Source organism: Perognathus longimembris, chromosome 4 (genome assembly GCF_023159225.1).
Source record: "Perognathus longimembris pacificus isolate PPM17 chromosome 4, ASM2315922v1, whole genome shotgun sequence".
Taxonomy (NCBI): domain Eukaryota; kingdom Metazoa; phylum Chordata; class Mammalia; order Rodentia; family Heteromyidae; genus Perognathus; species Perognathus longimembris.
Genome location: NC_063164.1, coordinates 14809884 through 14829283, shown reverse-complemented (window position 1 = coordinate 14829283; position 19400 = coordinate 14809884). Strand labels below are relative to the sequence as shown.

The window sequence follows — 19400 nt, the reverse complement described above, 5'->3', positions numbered from 1 at the left end:
GCCAGCCCTGACTGTGAGTTAGACTTAAAAACAACAAAGCAAAAACAAGTCTTTGCTTTGCTGTTCTATCTGTTTGCCATCCCTTCTCCCACATTTTTACCTTTTTAAAATTCAATTTACATTGCAGAATTTAATTCATCATCAGTGGTTGCCAGGGGTTGCAAGAGAGGGTGTGGCTAACTACAAAGAAGATTCACAAGCGAATGTATTTATGATGATGGAACTGCTCTGCATGGTCCTGAGGTAGCGCATGCATTTGATTCTATGCATTTGTCAAAACCCCAAGACCTGTACATCACAAATGCATGCCAACAACAGAAAAAATGATTCCTCAAGGCTCTTAATCTCTATGGACACAGTTCAGCATTTAAATTGTTTCTTTTGTACTATGTTTTACACACACTTACCTTTTGATTTCGTTATACTAGAATGAAAGTGGGGGATACAAAGCCAAAAGCACCTTTTCCTGTCTCTGAATAAACTCATGGCTCCTCGGTCCCATCTTAGACTTCATCTCCCAAGGGTCAAGGTCAGACCTGAGTCTCTCAGGACCCCCCCCCCCAGCCTGCTCCCCTGCTCTCTTTCTTTCATTTATTGTGGTGCTGAGGATTCGGCCCAGAGTCTGGACCTCAAGTATGCTAGGCACTCCATGAAACCACACTGACCTACATCCACAGCTCTAGGTGTGTGTGTGTGTGTGTGTGTGCTTTAACTTTTGATTTGAAGAAATAATAGATGAAGCCAGACATAATTCTAGCTCCTCAGGAGGCTGACCTCTGAGCATCAAGGCTCAAAGCCAGCCTGAGTAGGAAAGTCCATGAGACTCTTCAATTAACCACCCAAAGCCAAAAGTGGAGCTGTAGCTCAGGTGATAGAGGACTAGCCTGGAACAACAACAACAACAACAACAACACAAACCTAAGGAACCACACCCAGTCCTTGAATTCAAGGCTCAGGACCCACACAAAAGAAAAGAGAAGGAAAGAAAGAAAGAAAAAATAGACAAGCTGGGTGCTCATGCCTACAATCCTAGCTACTCAGGAGACTGATATCTAAGCATTGTGGTTTGAAGCCAGCCTGGGCAGGAAAAGTCCACAAGACTCTCATCTCCAATTAACCAACAAAAAGCCAGAAGCGGGGGTATGGCTCAAGTGGTAGAGTGCCAGCCTTGATAGAAAAAACTAAGAGACAGTGTCCAGGCTGTGAGTTCAAGCTCCAGTGCTAGCACAGAGAGAAGAAAGAACAAAAGAAAGGAAGAAAAGAAAGAGGTAGAGAAAAGAAAGAGAAAGAGGAAGGAAGGAAGAGGGGGAAGGAAAGAAGGAGAAAAAAGAAAAGAATAGCAATTCTGTGCACACATCACTGGTTTTCCTCAATGGTGATGCCTTATACTAGAGCATAGTGTCACCACAAGGAAAGTGACATTGGTAAGGTCCATCCTCTTTCTTCTAGCTTACCAGTCTGAGATGTAGACTGTATGTGTAGTTCCGTGCAGCTTTTCCACTTGTTTAGATTTCTGAGACCACCACATACAAAAGTAGTCTATTACAAAAGTAGTCTGGACTTCTGAAAGTTCCAAGGTCCTATTACAGGACAAAATGCAACACATGGTAGTCACCTGGACCACTTATTAACTGTGCAGATTCCTGGGCACTCTCAGTACCTCTACTGAGCCAGGGTCTCTTTGAGTTGGGGCTCCAGTGTGTGCACTTCTAATAGGCACATCCTTTAAGGAACACAGCTCTAACATGGCCTACCATCTCCCAACCACCGTTCACACAGTGGCTGCCAAAGGAATCCTCCTAACAGCAGCTCTGATCAGTTTTTCTCCAGCTTAAAACCCTGTATCACCATAGGCCCCCCCGGAACATAGACCTTAGCAATCAAATCTTTCCACAGGTCCTGCCCCCCTCTCCTCTCTACCCCACCCACCTGGTTCCACCTGGGATGTGGGGGTCTCCTTTCATCTTGCTGTCATCATTTTGCTCATCCTGTCTTTCCCTCTCTTTGCTGCCTCCTGTCACCCTAACCCCACAACCCATTTGTTCAGATGAGGTCTGGGCAGTTGAGAAAGGCTTGGTGACACCCAGCGGGTGGGTAAGGGCAAGATCAGCTGGGAGCCACAATCCACCTGCCTGCCAGGCTCTTGGTCTTCGTACTTGCCAGTTGTCATGGGGGCACTGGGAGAGGCCACCCGCCCGTCCCTCCCGCCCAGTCGTCGGCTCACCTCCACCTGCCCGTCCAGGCACCGCTCAGGCATCTCACATCTTACCAGGACCTTGAGACTGGAGCTCTGGGGCCTGAGCGGGAGGAAGGGAAATGGGCCCGAGCTGGGCGGGGAGGGGGTGGGGGGGTAACTCGACTCCTTCCTACCCCCCCACTCCCCACCCCTGGGAAGCTGGGGGTGGGGGGCAGGCATGCCGGGGAGGAGGGGGGCCTGGAGCCAATCCCCAGGGACTCCTTTAAGCTGGGTGGCCGTGGGGGCTCCCGGAGGGGGAGAAGGAGCCCTGGGGGAGTCCAAGTCCCCTCCCTCCACAGCTCTCCCTCTCGCAACCCGAGCCGGGGGGCCTAAAAATAGCCCCCGAGGCGCATCCGCGGGCCGCCCCGGTGACCTTCTGGGCAGCACAGGCCGAGGGCGGGCGGGCAGCAGGAAGGCAGGCCGCCGGCCCCCCAGGATCGCGTCCCAGAGCCCCATCCCCCCGGGTGCCCCCCATAGCCGCCCCATCCCGGGCGTTCTCCCTCTCCCCCCGCCCAGCCCGATTCTCAGAGGACATGCAGAAAGCTCGGGGCACCCGAGGCGAGGACGCGGGCACCACGAGGGCGCCCTCCAGCCCCGGGGTGCCCCCGAAGAGGGCCAAGGTGGCAGCGGGCGGAGGGGCCCCCGCGGCGGCGGCGGCGGCTCCAGCTGGGGCGGCCGGGGCGCCGGTCTTCCTGCGGGCCCTGAGGCCCGCGGCGGTGTGCGCCGGGGGCGACGTGCGGCTGCGGGTGGCGGTGAGCGGGACGCCCCCGCCCAGCCTCAGCTGGTTCCGGGATGGGCAGCCGCTGCCCACGCCGACCCCCGAGCCCGGCTGCCTGTGGCTGCGGGGCTGCGGGGCGCAGGACGCCGGTGTTTACAGCTGCAGCGCCCAGAACGAGCGGGGCCGGGCCTCCTGCGAGGCTGTTCTCACGGTGCTGGAGGTCGGAGGTAAAGCGGGGGCCGAGGGGGCGCCCACCTGGCCGGGCCTAAAGGTGGGGGAGCCGCGGGGGGGGGGTGGAGAGCAAAGGTAAAGGAGGGCTGCCCAGGCCACGGAGGGGTGCGTGCCCGGGACGCTCGGTTGCACTGGTCCAAAAGGGCAGATCAAGAGGAGAGGGTATCAGTACAGAAAGGCTTTTTCCTCCAGGAAGGCCTGAGGTCAAGGGTCAGCAGTGGAAGGAGCCGAGCCTGAGATGCACATAGGCCTCGTGGGGGCATTCTGTGCTGGAATCCCTCCTAGTTCTGTGGGGGAGAAGGGAAATCTATCACCCTCTTCATCCCACCAGGAACCCCATTGCAGGTGTGTGCCTGTCTTGAAGGAGGGGCCTCAGGCCTCTGTTTGCAATAGGGAGAGAATGTGACTGGAGCACCTGAAAGGCCTTTGCTGTGTGGCAGGGCTGGTGGAACGGGACAATGAGCGGCATACCCACAAACAAGGTCTGGGGCATCAGGGACTGGAACTAGGGCTGCACGTCAATGGGTGTGTCTGCTTGAGAATCTACCTCTGTGTGTGTGCGTGTGTGTGTTTGGATGCTCATATTGTAGGCTATGGAAGGCTCTGGCTTGTGCCAATGGAGGACAGGGACAATTGGAATCAGTATGGAAAGCATGTCTCCTGGGGTTTCAGAGTAGTTACTTGAGGGGCAAAGAAGGGGGAGACTTTGGGCTGGGGCTCAAGTTCTTGCCGAGTTCCAGGTCTGAGGCAGAAGGGAAGAGATCGCAACCTGGGCCCCATGCTCATGATTCTCATGCCACTGCTAGATGCCTGGACAGAGTTGAGCCTCCTTGGACCCAGTGTTTGGCTTTTCTCTTTTATTTCCTCAGCCCCTGAGCCAAATGGTCCTTGTCTAGGCCAAAAACAGTTTGGGGCCAAGTGAATCTTGAAAAACAGAATTTTGAGGAAGTAGGCTCTATTTGAATGTGACAATTTGAATGTGATAATTTGAATGTGATAATCAGGAGCTGGGGTGGGGGGAGGGGTATTTACAAGAGGGATCTCACTACAGCCTTGTGGTTCATATAGGAGCCAAGCTATAGGGGAGGAGGCCCAGAAATGAAGAACCTCAACTGCTGGAGGGGAAAGAAAGCTTGATGTGCAGGAGTCAGGAAGGAGATGGGACTGGGAAAGCCTCTCCTGTCAGCATTTTCTTTTCCCATCCATGCTCTGCTCACTTCCTTGTCTCCTATCATTGGTTCTCCATGGTCTGGGACAGATTGTCAGAATCTGACTGGTCTAATGGCTGGGTTGGGACAGACTTACTTCACCTAGGATTGGAGAATGAACCACATTCTATTTGAGTTCTGCTTGGAGAAGGAGTGGATTCCTTGGTGTTTTACTTATCTCTGGTCAAGGGCAAAGGGACCTGAACACAGAACATAAATCAAAGGTTAAGATAGATAAATGAATGAAAATATGAATAGTTGGAGTGAAAGATTAGGGAAAGGAAAAGAAGGGCAGAGAAGAAATAGTTATAGGTTGTGGTATTTAATATTGGACAGGTCCACAGAGAACTGCAGCTCCAAACACTTCCTTTTACAGAGGAGGAAATTGAAGATGACAGGAGAGGGAGATCTGCCTAAGATATGTAATTAGCTAACCAGGACTAAGCACTCTGTCTTGGTTCTGGGGCTTTTTTTTTATTACTCAAGGAGATCTGGATTGATGAAAGCAAGGGAGATAAAAAGGGGAAAGGAGAGGAGGAGGAAAAGAAAGAGGGAGGTAGAGAGAGTGATCCTGTTTAGGGAATGGCTACAAAGTCCTCCTGACCTGCAGACTGCTAGAGTGATGGGTGGACTGGTTTATCATGGCTCTGTAGTCACTGCTTTCATCTGGGTGGCATGATGGGCAGAGCTAAGACTTGTTTGGACATCCCTAGATTGAGGGGAGGGGTGTCTCTAGGCTGAACCACTCTGGCAAGCAGCAGGCTTGAGGGTCTGAGAGGCAGGGAAAGGTCCTGGGTACTGTAGGTCTGACTTTGGGGTGTTTAACATTGGTGTTAGAACAGGAAGAGGATTGAGCTGCACTATGTCACATTGGAGAACATGTTCAGGCTGGACAGACAAAAGGTAGCAGGACAGGGGCTGGGGATATAGCCTAGTGGCAAGAGTGCCTGCCTCGGATACCCGAGGCCCTAGGTTCGATTCCCCAGCACCACATATACAGAAAATGGCCAGAAGCGGCACTGTGGCTCAAGTGGCAGAGTGCTAGCCTTGAGCGGGAAGAAGCCAGGGACAGTGCTTAGGCCCTGAGTCCAAGGCCCAGGACTGGCAAAAAAAAAAAAAAAAAGGTAGCAGGACAGGTTGAAACCTCATTCTTACTACAAAGAACCATGTGCTTAACTATTACAGTCTTCCTTGGTTGGTTATCTGGGGGACAGAGGGACTTTGTTTCGGTGATGTTGGGGGGCTGACTGACTGGGAGAGTCTGACTTCTGCCCTCTTGTGTTGCCCACCCCACATCAGCTCTGCTTGGTAACAGTTCCTTGTCTGTGGCAGCTGCCCAAGCCACTCAGCCTTGATCAGTCTTACTCATGGAAAACTTTCTTGGTTGGAATCAACAGCAGGAGGACTTTAGGGTACTCGAGGAAGCCAAGCAAGGAACTGGCTACGGAAGGATCCAGGTAGTTTCCTAGCCAGGACTGTCCTCTGGCTGGGCAAGACTGGGTATGAGAATTCTCCTGCTACTCCTGAAGCCTGGGATGTTGGCTGATGATGGAGGGGTGCTAAGAAACAAGGATCTGAGAAATAAGTGGGGTCGGGATAGTGAGTTTTGAAGCTGGGAAATGGATAGGTGGTAGGATTTGGGGGCTTAGATATGAGAGGGGAAAAGGGAAATAGCTACTGTATTTCTAGCTACTAAGGAGACAGATCTTTTTCTACCCAAAAGCCAGAAGTAGAGTTATGGATCAAGCAGTAGAGAGCCATCCTTGAGCAGAAAAAGCTAAGGAAAAGTGCCCAGGCCCTAAGTTCAAACCCTAGTACTGGCACAAAATACAATGAAGGAAATAACGGAAATGAAGATAACAAAAATGCAAGACACTTGTAAAATCCTTAATATGTTTAAGACACCCTCTCTTGTTTAATTATTTAGTCTTTAAACCCTGTTACTACTATGGCCATGGTTTTATATAAGACATCCGGGGTTCCAGTTAACCCAAAGCTACATGGCTGGTGAGATGTCGAGGCTGGGTCTCTGGGTCTGGGTCTACATTGCATATCCACGGAGAGGTGGGGGAAGACTAAATGAAGGGTTTCTTGTCATGCTTTTCTTTGTTCAGTTGATATCCCAAGCCACCTCCAGCTCTACCTCCAACATAGGTAGGCATTCACCCCTTACAAACATTGAGCAGGCTCCCGTCTGCATAGGCAAGGAGCTACGTGCGAAGCAGGTGGCCAGAGCAAGCGCTGCCTTCAAGACGTGGGGGCAAAGGGAAGGAAGCCCTCCTTGCACTAAAGACCAGGCAGAGGAAACGAATATGGATTTGGGAATGGGTATGGAGAAGGCTGCCATGCCTTTATGCCTGATCATTTCTTCAGCTTATGGATAAAGGACAGAGAAGGGGGAAAGGATGAGTAGAGCTATTCTGGAGGATTCACTGTCCATCTCTCGACTTGTCCTCATCCTTTCCCCTCCCCAGCAGCTCGGCCACTCATCTTCCTATTTACCAAGTGCCTTGTGTGCACCAGCTCCTGTTCTCGGTGCTTGGGATAAATGATCATGTGTGAGGAGGGAGGGGCCAAAATTGATCTCATCCTGGAAATGACTTTAAACAAATTTTTTTTTATGCTGGTACTAGGGCTTGAACTCAGGGCTTCATGTTCTCCCTTGGCCTTTTCACTCAAGGCTGGTGCTCTACCATGTGAGTCATACCTTCATTTTTGACCTTTTGTTGTTGTTGTTGTTGTTGTTTTTTGTCTAGTTAATTGGAGATCAGAGTCTTGGAGATTTTTCTGTCTAGTCTAGCTTCGAGCCTTAATCCTCACCTCTGAGTTTATTGGGTAGGATTAGAAGCGTGAGCTACCAGCATCCTGCTGGAGATGATTTTAGTAAGGAGATGCAGACAATACACAGCAAACACAGTGAAGAAGTTGATACGTGAGAAATACAGAGCAGGATCGTCTAGGGGAACAGGGAGAAACAGCAGCCAGGTAGAAAAGGATGCAAAGGGGAGGAGAATGGTGATAGACAGGGCTTAAAGGGGGCTCTACGTGCATGAGAAATGAGGACTGGGGTTTCTCTGGTTAAGAGGAAATGCTGACAGAACAGAAATGAGAAATCTGGGCTTGGGGAAGCGGCAGGGGAGCACAGCTGCTCAGTCATGGAGGGAAAATAGGGCAATCTGGGGCCAACTGTGGAGGTCCACACAGAGAGTACGTTCCAAACCTGCCAGCCCTTCAGGGGTGAGTAGTGAGAGCTCAGGGCAGGAACACAGAATGCAGCCGGCTTCTGCTCGGCCCAGCTGTCCCGTCACTCACGCCCGCTGCCCATTGGTTATTTTTGCTACGGAATGTGCCAGCCCCTCTGATTCTCCTGGGGAACAGGGACTCAAATTACCCCCCTCTCTCCACTCAACTCCCCTATTTGTGAGTGAGTGTATTTGGGGGTGTCCAGGGAATACATGCTCTCTGCATGTCCCCATGGAGATATCTATATGGGCAACATTTGCCACTGACAGTTTGGAAGAAAGTGAACACCTGTATGTACCAGAATGTACAATGCGGCCTTACATTTTTCAAATAAAGAAACTGCGCTAAAATAACTTAAGAAGCTGGGCTCTGGTGGCTCATGCCTATAATCCTAGCTACTCAGGAGGCTGAGACCTGAGGATCAAGGAGCCAAGCCAGCCTAGGCAGTTAAGCCACGAGACTCTAATTAAATGCCAAAAAAAAAAAAAAAAAAGAAAGAAAGAAAGAAAGAAAAGAAAAAAGCCAGAAGAGGAGCTGTGGCTCAAGTGGTAGAGTTTGATCCTTGAACAAAAAAGTTCAGGGACAGTGCCCAGACTCTTAAGTTCAAGCACCAATACACACACACACACACACACACACACACACACACACACTAAGTAATAACAACAAAAACCTTAAGAAGCCAATAGAAAGTGAAAGTGAAGGAGATACTGTTGTAAGGGGCTGGAGTTGAGGATGCCTGTCTTGCCCCAAATGTTGTGCAGTTTTAACAAAACTTTGTGGGTCTGTCTCTGTATTTATTTATTTATTTATTTACTATTTATTTTTGTGCTGGCATTGGAGCTTGACAGTGCCTGCACTGTCCCTTGGCTTTTTCCCTCAAGATTGGAGCTCTGCTACTTGAGCCTCAGCTCTACTTCTGGCTTTTTTTGGTGGTTAACTGGAGATAAGAGTCGTATGGATTTTCCTGCCTGGGCTAGATTCAAACCACAATGCTCAGATCTCTCTCAGCTTCTTTAGTAGCCGGGATTAGAGGTGTGAGTCAGGCTTGAAAGTAAAGTGGTTAAGGAACACCCTGGCGAATCAGCATGCAATGCCTTATAACATAGAGGTCAATAAACCCAGCTGTTTCCCTGAAGTTACTGGCTGTGTAACTCTCTTCGTGCCTCAGTCTACCTCTTTGTTGTAAGGATTAAATGAGTCCTTCATGCAAAGTGCTTAGCACATGCCCAGTGTTAATAATTACTTCACACATCTAGAGGACCAGGACTGGTACCACCTATATATGCTAGGAGGAAAATTCAAACCTAGAAACAGGAAGATCACAGCTGTGTGGCTCTGGCTGCCTGATAAGACTTCTCTGAGTCAGGCGTTGGGGGTTCATGCCTGTAATCCTAGCTACTCAAGAGACTGAGATCTGAGGATCAAGGTCCAAAGAGATAGAAAAGTCAGTGAGACTCTTTTATTTTTGCCAGTCCTGGGGCTTGAACTCAGGGCCTCAACACTATCCCTGGCTTCTTTTTGCTCAAAGCACTCTACCACTTGAGCCACAGTGCCATTTCTGGCTTTTTCTATATATGTGGTGCTGAAGAATTGAACCCAGGGCTTCATGTATATGAAGCAAGCAGTCTACCACTAGGTCATATTCCCAGCCCCTCACTGAGACTCTTAATTATAGTCATCCAACAAAAAGCTGGATGTGGGGCTGGGAATGTGGCTTAGTGCTTGCCTAGCATGCATAAAGCCTTGGGTTCGATTCCTCATTGCCACATCCACAGAAAAAGCCAGAAGTGGCACTGTGGTTCAAGTGGTGGAGTGCCAGCCTTGAGCAAAAGAAGCTCAGGTACATCACACAAGCCCTGAGTTCAAGTCCCAGGACTAACAAAACAAAACAAAAAGCTCTATGTGGAGGTATGGCTCAAGTGGTAGGTGCCCAGATTTGAGCAAGCCAAGCAAGACAGCTGAGTCCTGAGTTCAAGGCCCAGCACCTGGGGGGAAGAAAAGGACTTCTCTGAGCGTCATCCAGAGAAGTCATTGAATGGGGAATGGCAATGCTCAGTGGATTTTAGGCTCATGAGGTTGTTGTGAATGGGATGACATTTGTAAAGTGTCAGGCACTTGGCAAATGCTAAAGAAACCTAGCTTCACTGATTATCGGGAAGGTGAAACTTTATGCCAAGTGTGCATGGTGTTGGATGTGGTGGGGTGGGGTGTTTGAGGAGAAACACACACGCACACACACACACACACAAATACACACACATACACGAGTTGGCCGAAATACTATCAGCATCTCAGTGCACTAGGTCTCCGTGTGTGTAAGGAAGAGCAGAGGGCATTAAAAAACTTGAGGTAGGAAAAAAAGCTTTCTAGCCGTCTGGAGCCTGGAGGTTTTAGTCTAGGGTCTATGTGAACACAGACCCGAGGACCCTTGCCCCATGTATGACCTAGGCGCCCCATCTGGCCCTGTGCCAGCTGGGTTATGCCTGGCACAGTGTGCTTGCGCGCATGTTTGTGGAGGGAGCGAGTTGAGATGCTGCTGACCTTTCTAGAACTGCCCCGCAGGAGGAAGCATTGAGATGCCAAGGAGAATAGCCTGGGCCAGAGGCCATTGAACCCCTTTCTGTGCCTCAGTTTCCCCAAGTGCTTAGGGCCCAGCGAGGCCGATGCGGGGTGGGGGTGGGGGTCTGTGCTTCCAGCGTCGGGAGCTGTCCGGTGGGCGCGCAGGAAGGCAGGTGAGGGCCGCCCCGGGGGACGCAGAGGGGCTGGGAAGGGAAGGGGTGCCAGGTGAGGTGGCAGGCTGGCGGGGGTAGTTGGGGGGGGGGAGAGGCGGGCTCTGGGCGCCGCCGCCGCTGCCGCCTTACCCCCCCACCCCCCCACCACCACCCGGGATCCCGGGGCCCCGCGGCTCCTTCCGCCACCCGCGCCGACTCCCGCCCGCTCCCCCCCGCCTCGCCCCCGGCCCCGCCTCCGACTCCGCCCCGCCCCCGCCCGTCCCCTCCTCGCCCGGCCGCCGGCCCGGCCCCCTCCCCCGCCATGAAGAAGCTGTGGGTGAAGAAGCGTTTCCAGGTGAGGGCTCCGAGGGCGGGCGGCGCCGGGAGGGGGCCCGGAGGGCCGGGCGCCCCGCGGGGAGGGCGGGTCACCGCGGCTGGGCTTGGGGGAGGGGGCGCTGGAGCGGGGCCGGCCCCACCCCGGCCCCGCCGAGGGCCGCGGCCAGACGCGTCCCCCGGGGGGGTGCCCCAGCCTGCGCCCTGGGCGCGCGGACGCCACCCCCCCCAACCCCGCGACCCCCCGAGGGAGCAGGCATCCCCGCCGCCGCGGCAGCCATCGGCGCGCGGTGCCCACTTGCCCTCTTGGTGATCTGTTTTTCTCTCGCCTCTGTCCAACCCCGGCCGGGGGCACCCCCCCCCCCCGCCCCACCTCCTCCCAGCTTTCCCAGCCCCCACACCGACCGGAGCCTTCCATTTTACGGGGATCCTGAAAGCCCAAGCGCATGGATCTGCGCGGAGCTCAATAAATTTCCCCAAAGCCCTGCCCTGCCCGCTGCGTTACCCGGGGCCTCCTTCCCGCATTTGGGAGGCTCTGGTCCTTGGGGAGCGCTGACGTTTTTGCTGCTCACCATCCCTGCTCCCCGGCCTGTGTGACACCTAGCAGCCCAGGTGTCTGACCTTCAGCTACCTGTGTCCTCGGCCCTCCACCTCCCAGTCATTCAAGTGCCCCCCCCCATCTTCTCAGTTTTCATGCCGGCCTCCTCTCCTCCATCTCTGGGAATGACCCCAGACTGGGAGCTTCTTCCTTCGGGAGCCCGGGCGTTTGACCTCAGCGGAGCTGTTCTCCGGCTTTCCTTCCCTGCTCCTGTCCATAGCCCAGCGGGGTCACCTGGAGGAAGGGCAGAGTAGTGAGTGAGATTCCCTCCTAGGCTAGCTGCTGGTGCGGAATCTCTGTCCCCAACACCCCCCCCCCCCCCCCAACACACACACGGCCCTCTTTTTTTTTTAGTTTTGGCTTGACCTAGCACTTTAAGGCCAGGGGTATAGGGAGGGGACTCAGGAGCAAGCCTCCCCCTCAACAACTCATTCTGGCTTTTCTCTTTCAGAAAACCGGCCATTCCCGCCGGGCCTTTGGCCGGCTGACCCATGGTGCGTGGACTGTGGGTTGCCAGTAACCCGTACCCACTCCACTCCTCTCAGCCCACATCCCTTCAGAACGCATCAAGGCCCTGAAGATAGCCTATGAGATATGAGGCTCACCCCCATCAACTTCCTACCCAAGAGGGTCCCTATGTCCTGCAGCTGAGAGAAGCCCATACTAGTGGGGAGGGTACTCACTAGCACGCCCTACCTGAGGATGGTCTTTCCGGTCTCATCTGTGGGACCATCTGAGGGGGAGCTCCATTGCTATGCTCTGGCAACCAGTGCAATGGCTCCTGCTTGTCATGGCACACAGAGGGAAACTGAGGCACAGAACCTGACAGACCAGGAAAGTTGGAAATATGCCCAGGAGCCTTTGCTCCGATCCCAACCACTGGGCATTATTTTGAGGACCATTTGGCAGTAGAATAGGTGCTTGAGGAAGGAGGCTGCCGCTGCTGGGTGCAGATAGATGGGAGTTTGTTTGTAGGGAGGGGTCAGAATACAGTGTAACTACCGTAACAGAGGTTAGGCCTGGGGCTGTGGCTGGACTGGGCACAAGTAGGTGTGTGTGTGTGTGTGTGTGTGTGTGTTTGTGCGTGTCCAGTGGGAGCACCAGTGTGAATTGCTCATATGAAATGCTAGGGCAGTTGAGATGACCTGCCCAAATATGTCAGTTCTCTAGCTCTGGGCACTTTCTGGGTGTCTACCTACCCCCCCAGGGCATCTCAGAGCACTAGGGACCCTCAGCCCTCATACCCCCTGTGTCCTGCCTACCTACCATGTCCCACCCCACAAACACTCTGATAACTGTCTGTCCACGTCTCTCTCCTGCTGCTCCTATGGAAGCGAAGTTTTCCGCTCCTGCAGAAAGCAAAGTTACGGTAGGAAGCTGGCTCCTGCCCTAGTCCCCAACCCCCTTCCCCATCCAGCCTAGGCCTCTCTCCTCACCCTGCCTCAGCTGCACCTTGATGCCTTCCGGCTGGTTTGGGGTAGAGCACAGACCCGGCCCTGTGGTTGGTTGAGTGCCCTGACAGTACAACTCTGAGGTGACTCCCTTTTGTTCCTGGGGTACAGGAACCCAGCCTTTGAGCCTTGGAACCTAGGGCCTTGTTATTTTGGATACTGTCCAGGAACTTAAGCTTTTACTGACAGGGAGAGGTGAGAGAGGGGGATGAGGCCCTGAGAAGGCATTAAGGGGGTGGGAGGTGGGCATTTTTGAGGCCCCCCCTCGGAAGCTAGGGTGTACTTAAGGGCCTAGAGGTGGAGCCTCTGGCATGGGAGGGGCTGCCCCCAGCGGCCCAGGCAGGGCAGGGGGGTGTCGGGAGCAAAACAGGGGAGAAGACCAGGTCCTGGAAGCCCTGCCTGTGGTAAGATGGATCCTGCTATGGGGGAGGCAGGAGGCAGAGGGAGGAGGCCCTGCCCACACAGACCCCTTCTTCTCCAGACTCGGAGACGGCTGAGGATGACATCAGCGATGTGCAGGGGACCCAGCGCCTGGAGCTTCGGGATGACGGGGCTTTCAGCACCCCCACGGGTGAGCTCTCTGGGTGCTCCTAAGAGCAAGCCCCAAGGGCTTCCTCCAAGGGGTGTCTTGATCTCACCGTGCTCCTTTCTCTAGGGGGCTCTGACACCTTGGTGGGCACCTCCCTGGATACACCCCCGACCTCCGTGACAGGCACCTCAGAAGAGCAAGTGAGCTGGTGGGGCAGCGGGCAGACGGTCTTGGAGCAGGAAGCGGGCAGCAGGGGTGGCACCTGCCGCCTCCCAGGCAGCCCAAGGCAAGCACTGGCAACCGGGGCCGGGCCACGGCACCTGGGGGTGGAGCCGCTCGTGCGGGCATCTCGAGCTAATCTGGTGGGCGCAAGCTGGGGGTCAGAGGATAGCCTTTCGGTGGCCAGTGACCTGTATGGCAGCGCGTTCAGTCTGTACAGAGGACGGGCGCTCTCGATCCACGTGTAAGTAACGGCCTCATCCGGGCCTGCACTGTCCCATCTCACTGTACTGTCCTGCACTGCCCATCTCGCTCCATCGGCCTCCACCCTCATCTCCCCTGCCCTATCCATCTCCTGTGCACTCCCCCCCCCACCCCCCACCACGGCTTCCATCCACTCCTGCCCCCAGCTCCACATTCTTCCCACATCACCCCTTCCTTCTGTGCCATGGCCACCCACATCCTCCCGTCCTGGCACGCCATGCCCTCCCCACGGTCTCCAGGACCCCCCTCTGTCCCTTCCTTGTCTCCTCTAAGAGCTCCAGTTTGTCAGGGGCCCTCTCCTGCCTCGCCCATTCAGGCTCCAGTTGTCCCCAGGATTCCCCCCCCCCCTCCAGGGCCCCCTCCATGCCTGCTGTCTCAGCAGCTGCTGCCTTTTCATCTCTCTGCACATTCCTGTTCCCATGTGGGCCTTTTTTTCCTGGGAGGAACAGAACCTCTCCCCACGGCAGCTCCCGGGAGAGCAGGAGAGAGCAAGGGAGCAAGCGAGCAACCAGGAGAGAGAAGAGAGTGAGGTGGTCAGGGGCAGATGGGGGCAAGGGGCCTGTGAAAGCAGGGGTGTGTGGGTTGTGGGCAGGCAGGGGACTGGCAGAAGAAGGGGCTGAAAATAGGCTAAGGGGAGGGTTGGAGTGACAGCAGCATGATCCGGTGGGCAACACTCAAAGGTGGGTCCAGGATTGTCCTGGTCCTGGTTGCAGGGGGGGCGGTGAGACATGGAGGTGTTGGAGTGAGACATTCGAGCCACTTTTGGAGTTTGGGGGCTGGCAGATACAGGAGGTAGATCTGTCATACGAGAGGGGAGTGGCTGCATGTGGAGGTAATTGGGGGGGGACATTCAAGGAGCTGAGGGGGGGCTCAGATTTGTGATGGGCATTGGCATGAGATAGGCACCGTCATAAAGGAGTAAGAAGGGGTAGGGGAGGGTGGGTTGGGGTTGTTGAGATGACTAATGAGAGGTCTGGGCAAAGGAGAGGTCTGGGCCTGGGGCAGGGACCTGGAGAGCTCTCTTGCCTTATCTTGTTGGCATTACCAGGCACTCCTTCCCTGTCTTTCTTTCCCAGGCCCCAGCCTGAGCCTGGAGTTGCTATGGCAACTTCAGAGGAACCCATTTCCTTAGTGATGTCTGTGGTACAGAGCCTGGCCTGGAGCTCCAAGCTGCTGACTAGAGTCCTTCCCTGCTGTCCCCGATTTCTCTCCAGGGCTCACCCAGTTCCCAGAGGCCATTCCCTGGGGACTCTGCAGCTTTCCCTCAGAGTAGGCTGCCTCCCCGCTGGTGTCCGGCTGAGGCCTTTCTCCCTCAGGGCACTCGGAATTGTGTCCCTCCTTGCCCTCCCAGGCTGAGGTGGGGTCTGCAGGTGGGGAGCTAACTTGAGAGGCTGAAATGTCCGTACACTTAGATATCTCTAGAACTCCTTCCGGCCAGTATGCTGCTCTTTCTGTTTATAGGGGAGCAAGGGCTCCAGAGTCAGACCACTGGGTTTCAACACTAGTACCACCCGTTTCCTAGCTGTCACCTTGGGAGGGTACTTCACCTCTGAAGCCTCAGTTTCTTCATCTGTAAATGGGGTAATATCCTATCTCAGGGGACTGTGGTGAGGGTTAAGGACTCAGTGCATTTGAAGCACCTAGTACATGCCTGCCACACAGTTAGTATTGTGAGACATCTCATAGGTTTGTGTGTCAGATATAATAATAATGCCGCTCAAATTCCGTTTGCCAATCTTTATGTTTGGTGTATTCCCCCAAGGGTCCACCTGAGGACCCCTGGGGAGGCTGAGGCCTAGCTCTTTGGGCATCAGAGCTCTATTAGGTAAGGGGGTGCTTTGGGCTGACGGGTTCTTTCCCTCCTCCGCATCTCCCACACCCCTTGTTCAGGCCCACTTGGTAGTTATTTCTGTGCTTGAGCTATTTCTGAGCACACCCCTTGGAGGGAACTTCTGGGCTTCTTAGGAGGGTTTCCAAGGACTCGGAGTAACTTGCACAGGAAGAAGATAAAGACAAAAGCCTATACGAGGGGAACACTGAGCAAAGAGAATGGGAGCCTGGGTATCTTATTGCCAGGAACCCTCAGGTGCCACTTGCTCTGCCCTTCTGGCACTAGGTGATGTTAGGGATGGGATGAGGTCTTTACTGAAGCTAAGTCATCACAGGGATGGGGGTGGGGGGTGCCCTGCTCCCTGTAGGCTCAGTGCCTGGCCAAGGAGGCAGTTGCTCCTTTTCTAGGGGCTACCATGAAGGAGGTGCCTTGCTGGGGCTGAGCAGGTGTATGGAAGCCAGCTAGGAGCAGGAATGGGGGCGGGGGCTGCATTCCTGAGAGGGCCTTCTCCCCACCCAGCCCTCCTGTTTTCCCTCATCTTTGCATCTTTGGGTCCTAAGCCTCATTCTTTTCTCTCCCTCACGCTCATTTTTGTTCCTGCTGTTTCTCAGCTTCTGGGGCCTGGGAGGAGGGGGCTGGCTAGAGCCCCTGGGGCTGAGTCTGTACCTAGACCCAGCCACTACTACTAGCCCAATCTTCTGGCCTCTCCCCAGCACCTGCTCTGGCTGTGCCCAACTCCTGGGGGATGGGGGTGGGGCAGGAGAGTTTGGCCCCTGTCACACCCCAAGCCTGCCCAGCATGCCCCACCACCTGATCCCTGTCACAAGCTGAGGGTCTGGGAGGGAAGGCCCCCTGAATCCCCTACCCCTCTTGATCCTGGTTCTGCAGCAGTGTCCCGCAGAGCGGATTGCGAAGAGAGCAGCCTGACCCTCAGCCTCAGCCGGCCAGCGAAGCCCTTCGTCCTCGCCCAGCCCTTCCACCCCCGTCCAAGTCGGCGCTGCTCCCCCCGCCTTCCCCTCGGGTGGGTAAGCGGGCTCTGTCAGGACCCAGTGCCCAGCCCCCCGCCACCCCCACGTCGCCCCACCGACGTACTCAGGAGCCCGCGTTGCTGCTGCCTGAGGATTACACTGCCGAGGAGAAGCGAGGGAAAAGGCCTTCCCCGGCGGGCACGGCGGAGTCCCGGCCACAGACACCCCTGAGCGAGGCCTCGGGCCGCCAGTCGGCGCTGGGCCGCTCCCCTAGGCTGGTGCGCGCGGGCTCCCGCATTCTGGACAAGCTGCAGTTCTTCGAGGAGCGACGGCGCAGCCTGGAGCGGAGCGACTCGCCGCCAGCGCCCCTGCGGCCCTGGGTGCCCCTGCGCAAGGCGCGCTCGCTGGAGCAGCCCAAGGCCGAGGCGCCATGGGGCACCCCGGGGGCCTCGCAGGAGGAGCTGCCCGGCCCTCGCGGCGGCAGTGTGGCCGAGCGGCGCCGTCTGTTCCAGCAGAAGGCCGCCTCCCTGGACGAGCGCAGCCGACAGCGCAGCCCGGCCTCCGACCTGGAGCTGCGATTTGCCCAGGAGCTGGGCCGCATCCGGCGGTCCACGTCGCGGGAGGAGCTGGTGCGCTCGCACGAGTCCCTGCGCGCCACGCTGCAGCGCGCGCCGTCACCCCGGGAGCCCGGAGAGCCCCCGCTCTTCTCCAGGCCCTCCACCCCCAAGACCTCCAGGGCGGTGAGCCCCGCCGCCGCCGCCGCCGCCCCCCCGACACCCGCTCCCAGCAGCAAGTCAGGGGATGAGCCGGGGAGGCCCCGGAGCCGAGGGCCCGTGGGCAGGACAGAGCCGGGGGAAGGCCCCCAGCAAGAGGTGAGGCGTCGGGACCAGTTCCCGCTGACTCGGAGCAGAGCCATCCAGGAGTGCAGAAGCCCCGTGCCACCCCCAGCCGCCGAACCCCCGGAGGCCAGGACGAAAGCTCCCGCGGGTCGCAAGCGGGAGCCTCCCGCCCAGGCCGTGCGCTTCCTACCTTGGGCCACACCGGGAGCCGAGGGCGCGGCGGTGGCCCAGACCCTGGAGAAGAACAGGGCGGGGCCTGAGGCTGAGAAGAGGCTGCGCAGAGGACCAGAAGAGGATGGTCCCTGGGGGCCCTGGGACCGCAGAGGGGCCCGCAGCCAGGGCAAAGGTCGCAGGGCCCGGCCCACCTCCCCTGAGCTCGGTAAGGTCACTGGGAAGGGCTAAGGAGTTGCCCAGACCTCGGTGGAAGTGTGTTGGGAGGGGAAGCAGCAAGCTTGCTTGGCCGGAGCCAGGCCTTGGCTTGGGGCAACTCATCGTTGACACAGGCTTAGAAGGACCTGGTGCTAGAACCTGCCATTTCCGAGGCAGAGAGTGTGTTTGGATGGAGGCTGAGTAGAGCAGAGGTATAAGTAATACTGGTAGATTCCCTAACGTTGTCCATTGACCTAGGCTGTTGCATCTAGGACCAGCGACTTGAAGAGGCACAGGAACCCTCTCCCACTCCCCATCCCTCTGCCTAAACAAAATAAAACGAAACAACAAACACCATGGTGGCTGGATCTCAAATCCCAGAAGCAAGCAAGCTTTGGGCTACCGACCCCATCTCTCTAGCCATCCCCTTCTCCCACCGTGTGACCCATCGGTGACCACTAAGATCAGACTCGGCCTTCTCTAGCTTCCTCTCTTCCATCCTTGCCACTTATATCCCTGAACTGACTGAGGTCCCTACTTACCCTAGCCTGTGTGTTGTCTTCGTGCTTTCTCATGAATGATGAGCAATATCAGAACCGAATGTTGTTGCCTCTAACCCTGAATTCTGACCAGCAACGTGGGTCTCACTCCTGGGACGGCAACAGAAGCCATTCTTCACTCTTTACCTCTCCCTGCTGCTTCTTCTCTCCGTCCCCTGGAGACCTCACTTCTATCTCTACTGTTGCACTCAGCACCCATATTTTTCTTCATCAAAATTGTTTTAGCATGTAAGCATTGTCACTTCAGGATTTTTAGGAGACTCCCACCCATCTCCATACTGGCCACCATCGTTGCATACCGTGCTCCTGGTAGGCTAACTGGGTCCATAGGAATGAATGCTATCTCACTTCAGTCTGTGTGCCAGCTGTGCAAAGCATTGAGGGTTATTCCTTCATCTTCCAGCTAGTACAACTGAGGCTCAGAAAGATCATCTCATTCCTGAAGGTGATGTTGTAGTTAGAAAACAGCAGAACTGGAATCCTCGCCACCCTTTTGGCTGCATCCATTGTCCTTTGCCTAGCTTATAGAATGTCAGGAGTTGGAAAATACCCAAAGAGAGCCACGGCAGTGGAGTTTGATTGTCTCTATGTGAATGAGCTTCCTCTAAGTGGGGAGTACATCTTATTTCCTCTTGTATTGAATACACCTCAGTGATCAGCATGTTGGATGCAGGGAAGGATCAAAGCTGATCTTCACAGGCCTCCCCTTGGTCCCTTGCTGCTCCTTCTTTGAATGTGGGTGGTCTCATAAATTTGATTATTCACTACATGTTGCCCTGGAAAACTATTTTTGTTTAGGGTGTGTGTGTGTGTGTGTGTGTGTGTGTGTGTGTGTGTGTGTGTGTGTGTGTGTGTGGTACTGGTGCTTGAGCTCAGGGCCTTGAATTCTTGCTTGTTTTTTGTTGTTGTTGTTTGTTTGTTTCTTTTTTTGGCTAAAGGCTGGCACTCTACCATTTGAACCACACCTCCACATCTGGCTTTTTGCTGGTTATTTAGAGATGAAAGTCTTATGGAGTTTGGACAAGTCTTATGGGCTTGTCTGGGCTTGTTTGGACCTTGATCCTCAGGTCTCAGCCTCTTTAATGGCTA

At 55.1% G+C, this 19400-nt stretch overlaps 1 protein-coding gene across 2 annotated transcripts in view; it reads left to right on the top strand.

Annotated features, from left to right (window-relative positions):
- The first annotated feature begins 2682 nt into the window (after positions 1 to 2682).
- Speg (striated muscle enriched protein kinase) overlaps positions 2683 to 19400 on the top strand; it is a 57697-nt gene continuing 40979 nt past the window's right edge. The window contains exons 1-6 of one of the 2 annotated variants that reach the window (XM_048344693.1): positions 10673 to 10705; positions 11733 to 11775; positions 12621 to 12650; positions 13214 to 13303; positions 13388 to 13724; positions 16464 to 17761. In XM_048344693.1, coding sequence (XP_048200650.1) covers positions 10673 to 10705; positions 11733 to 11775; positions 12621 to 12650; positions 13214 to 13303; positions 13388 to 13724; positions 16464 to 17761 — 1831 coding nt within the window. Of the gene's footprint in view, positions 3182 to 10672; positions 10706 to 11732; positions 11776 to 12620; positions 12651 to 13213; positions 13304 to 13387; positions 13725 to 16463; positions 17762 to 19400 lie in introns of those variants that run through there. The other variant, XM_048344691.1, reaches the window with a different exon arrangement.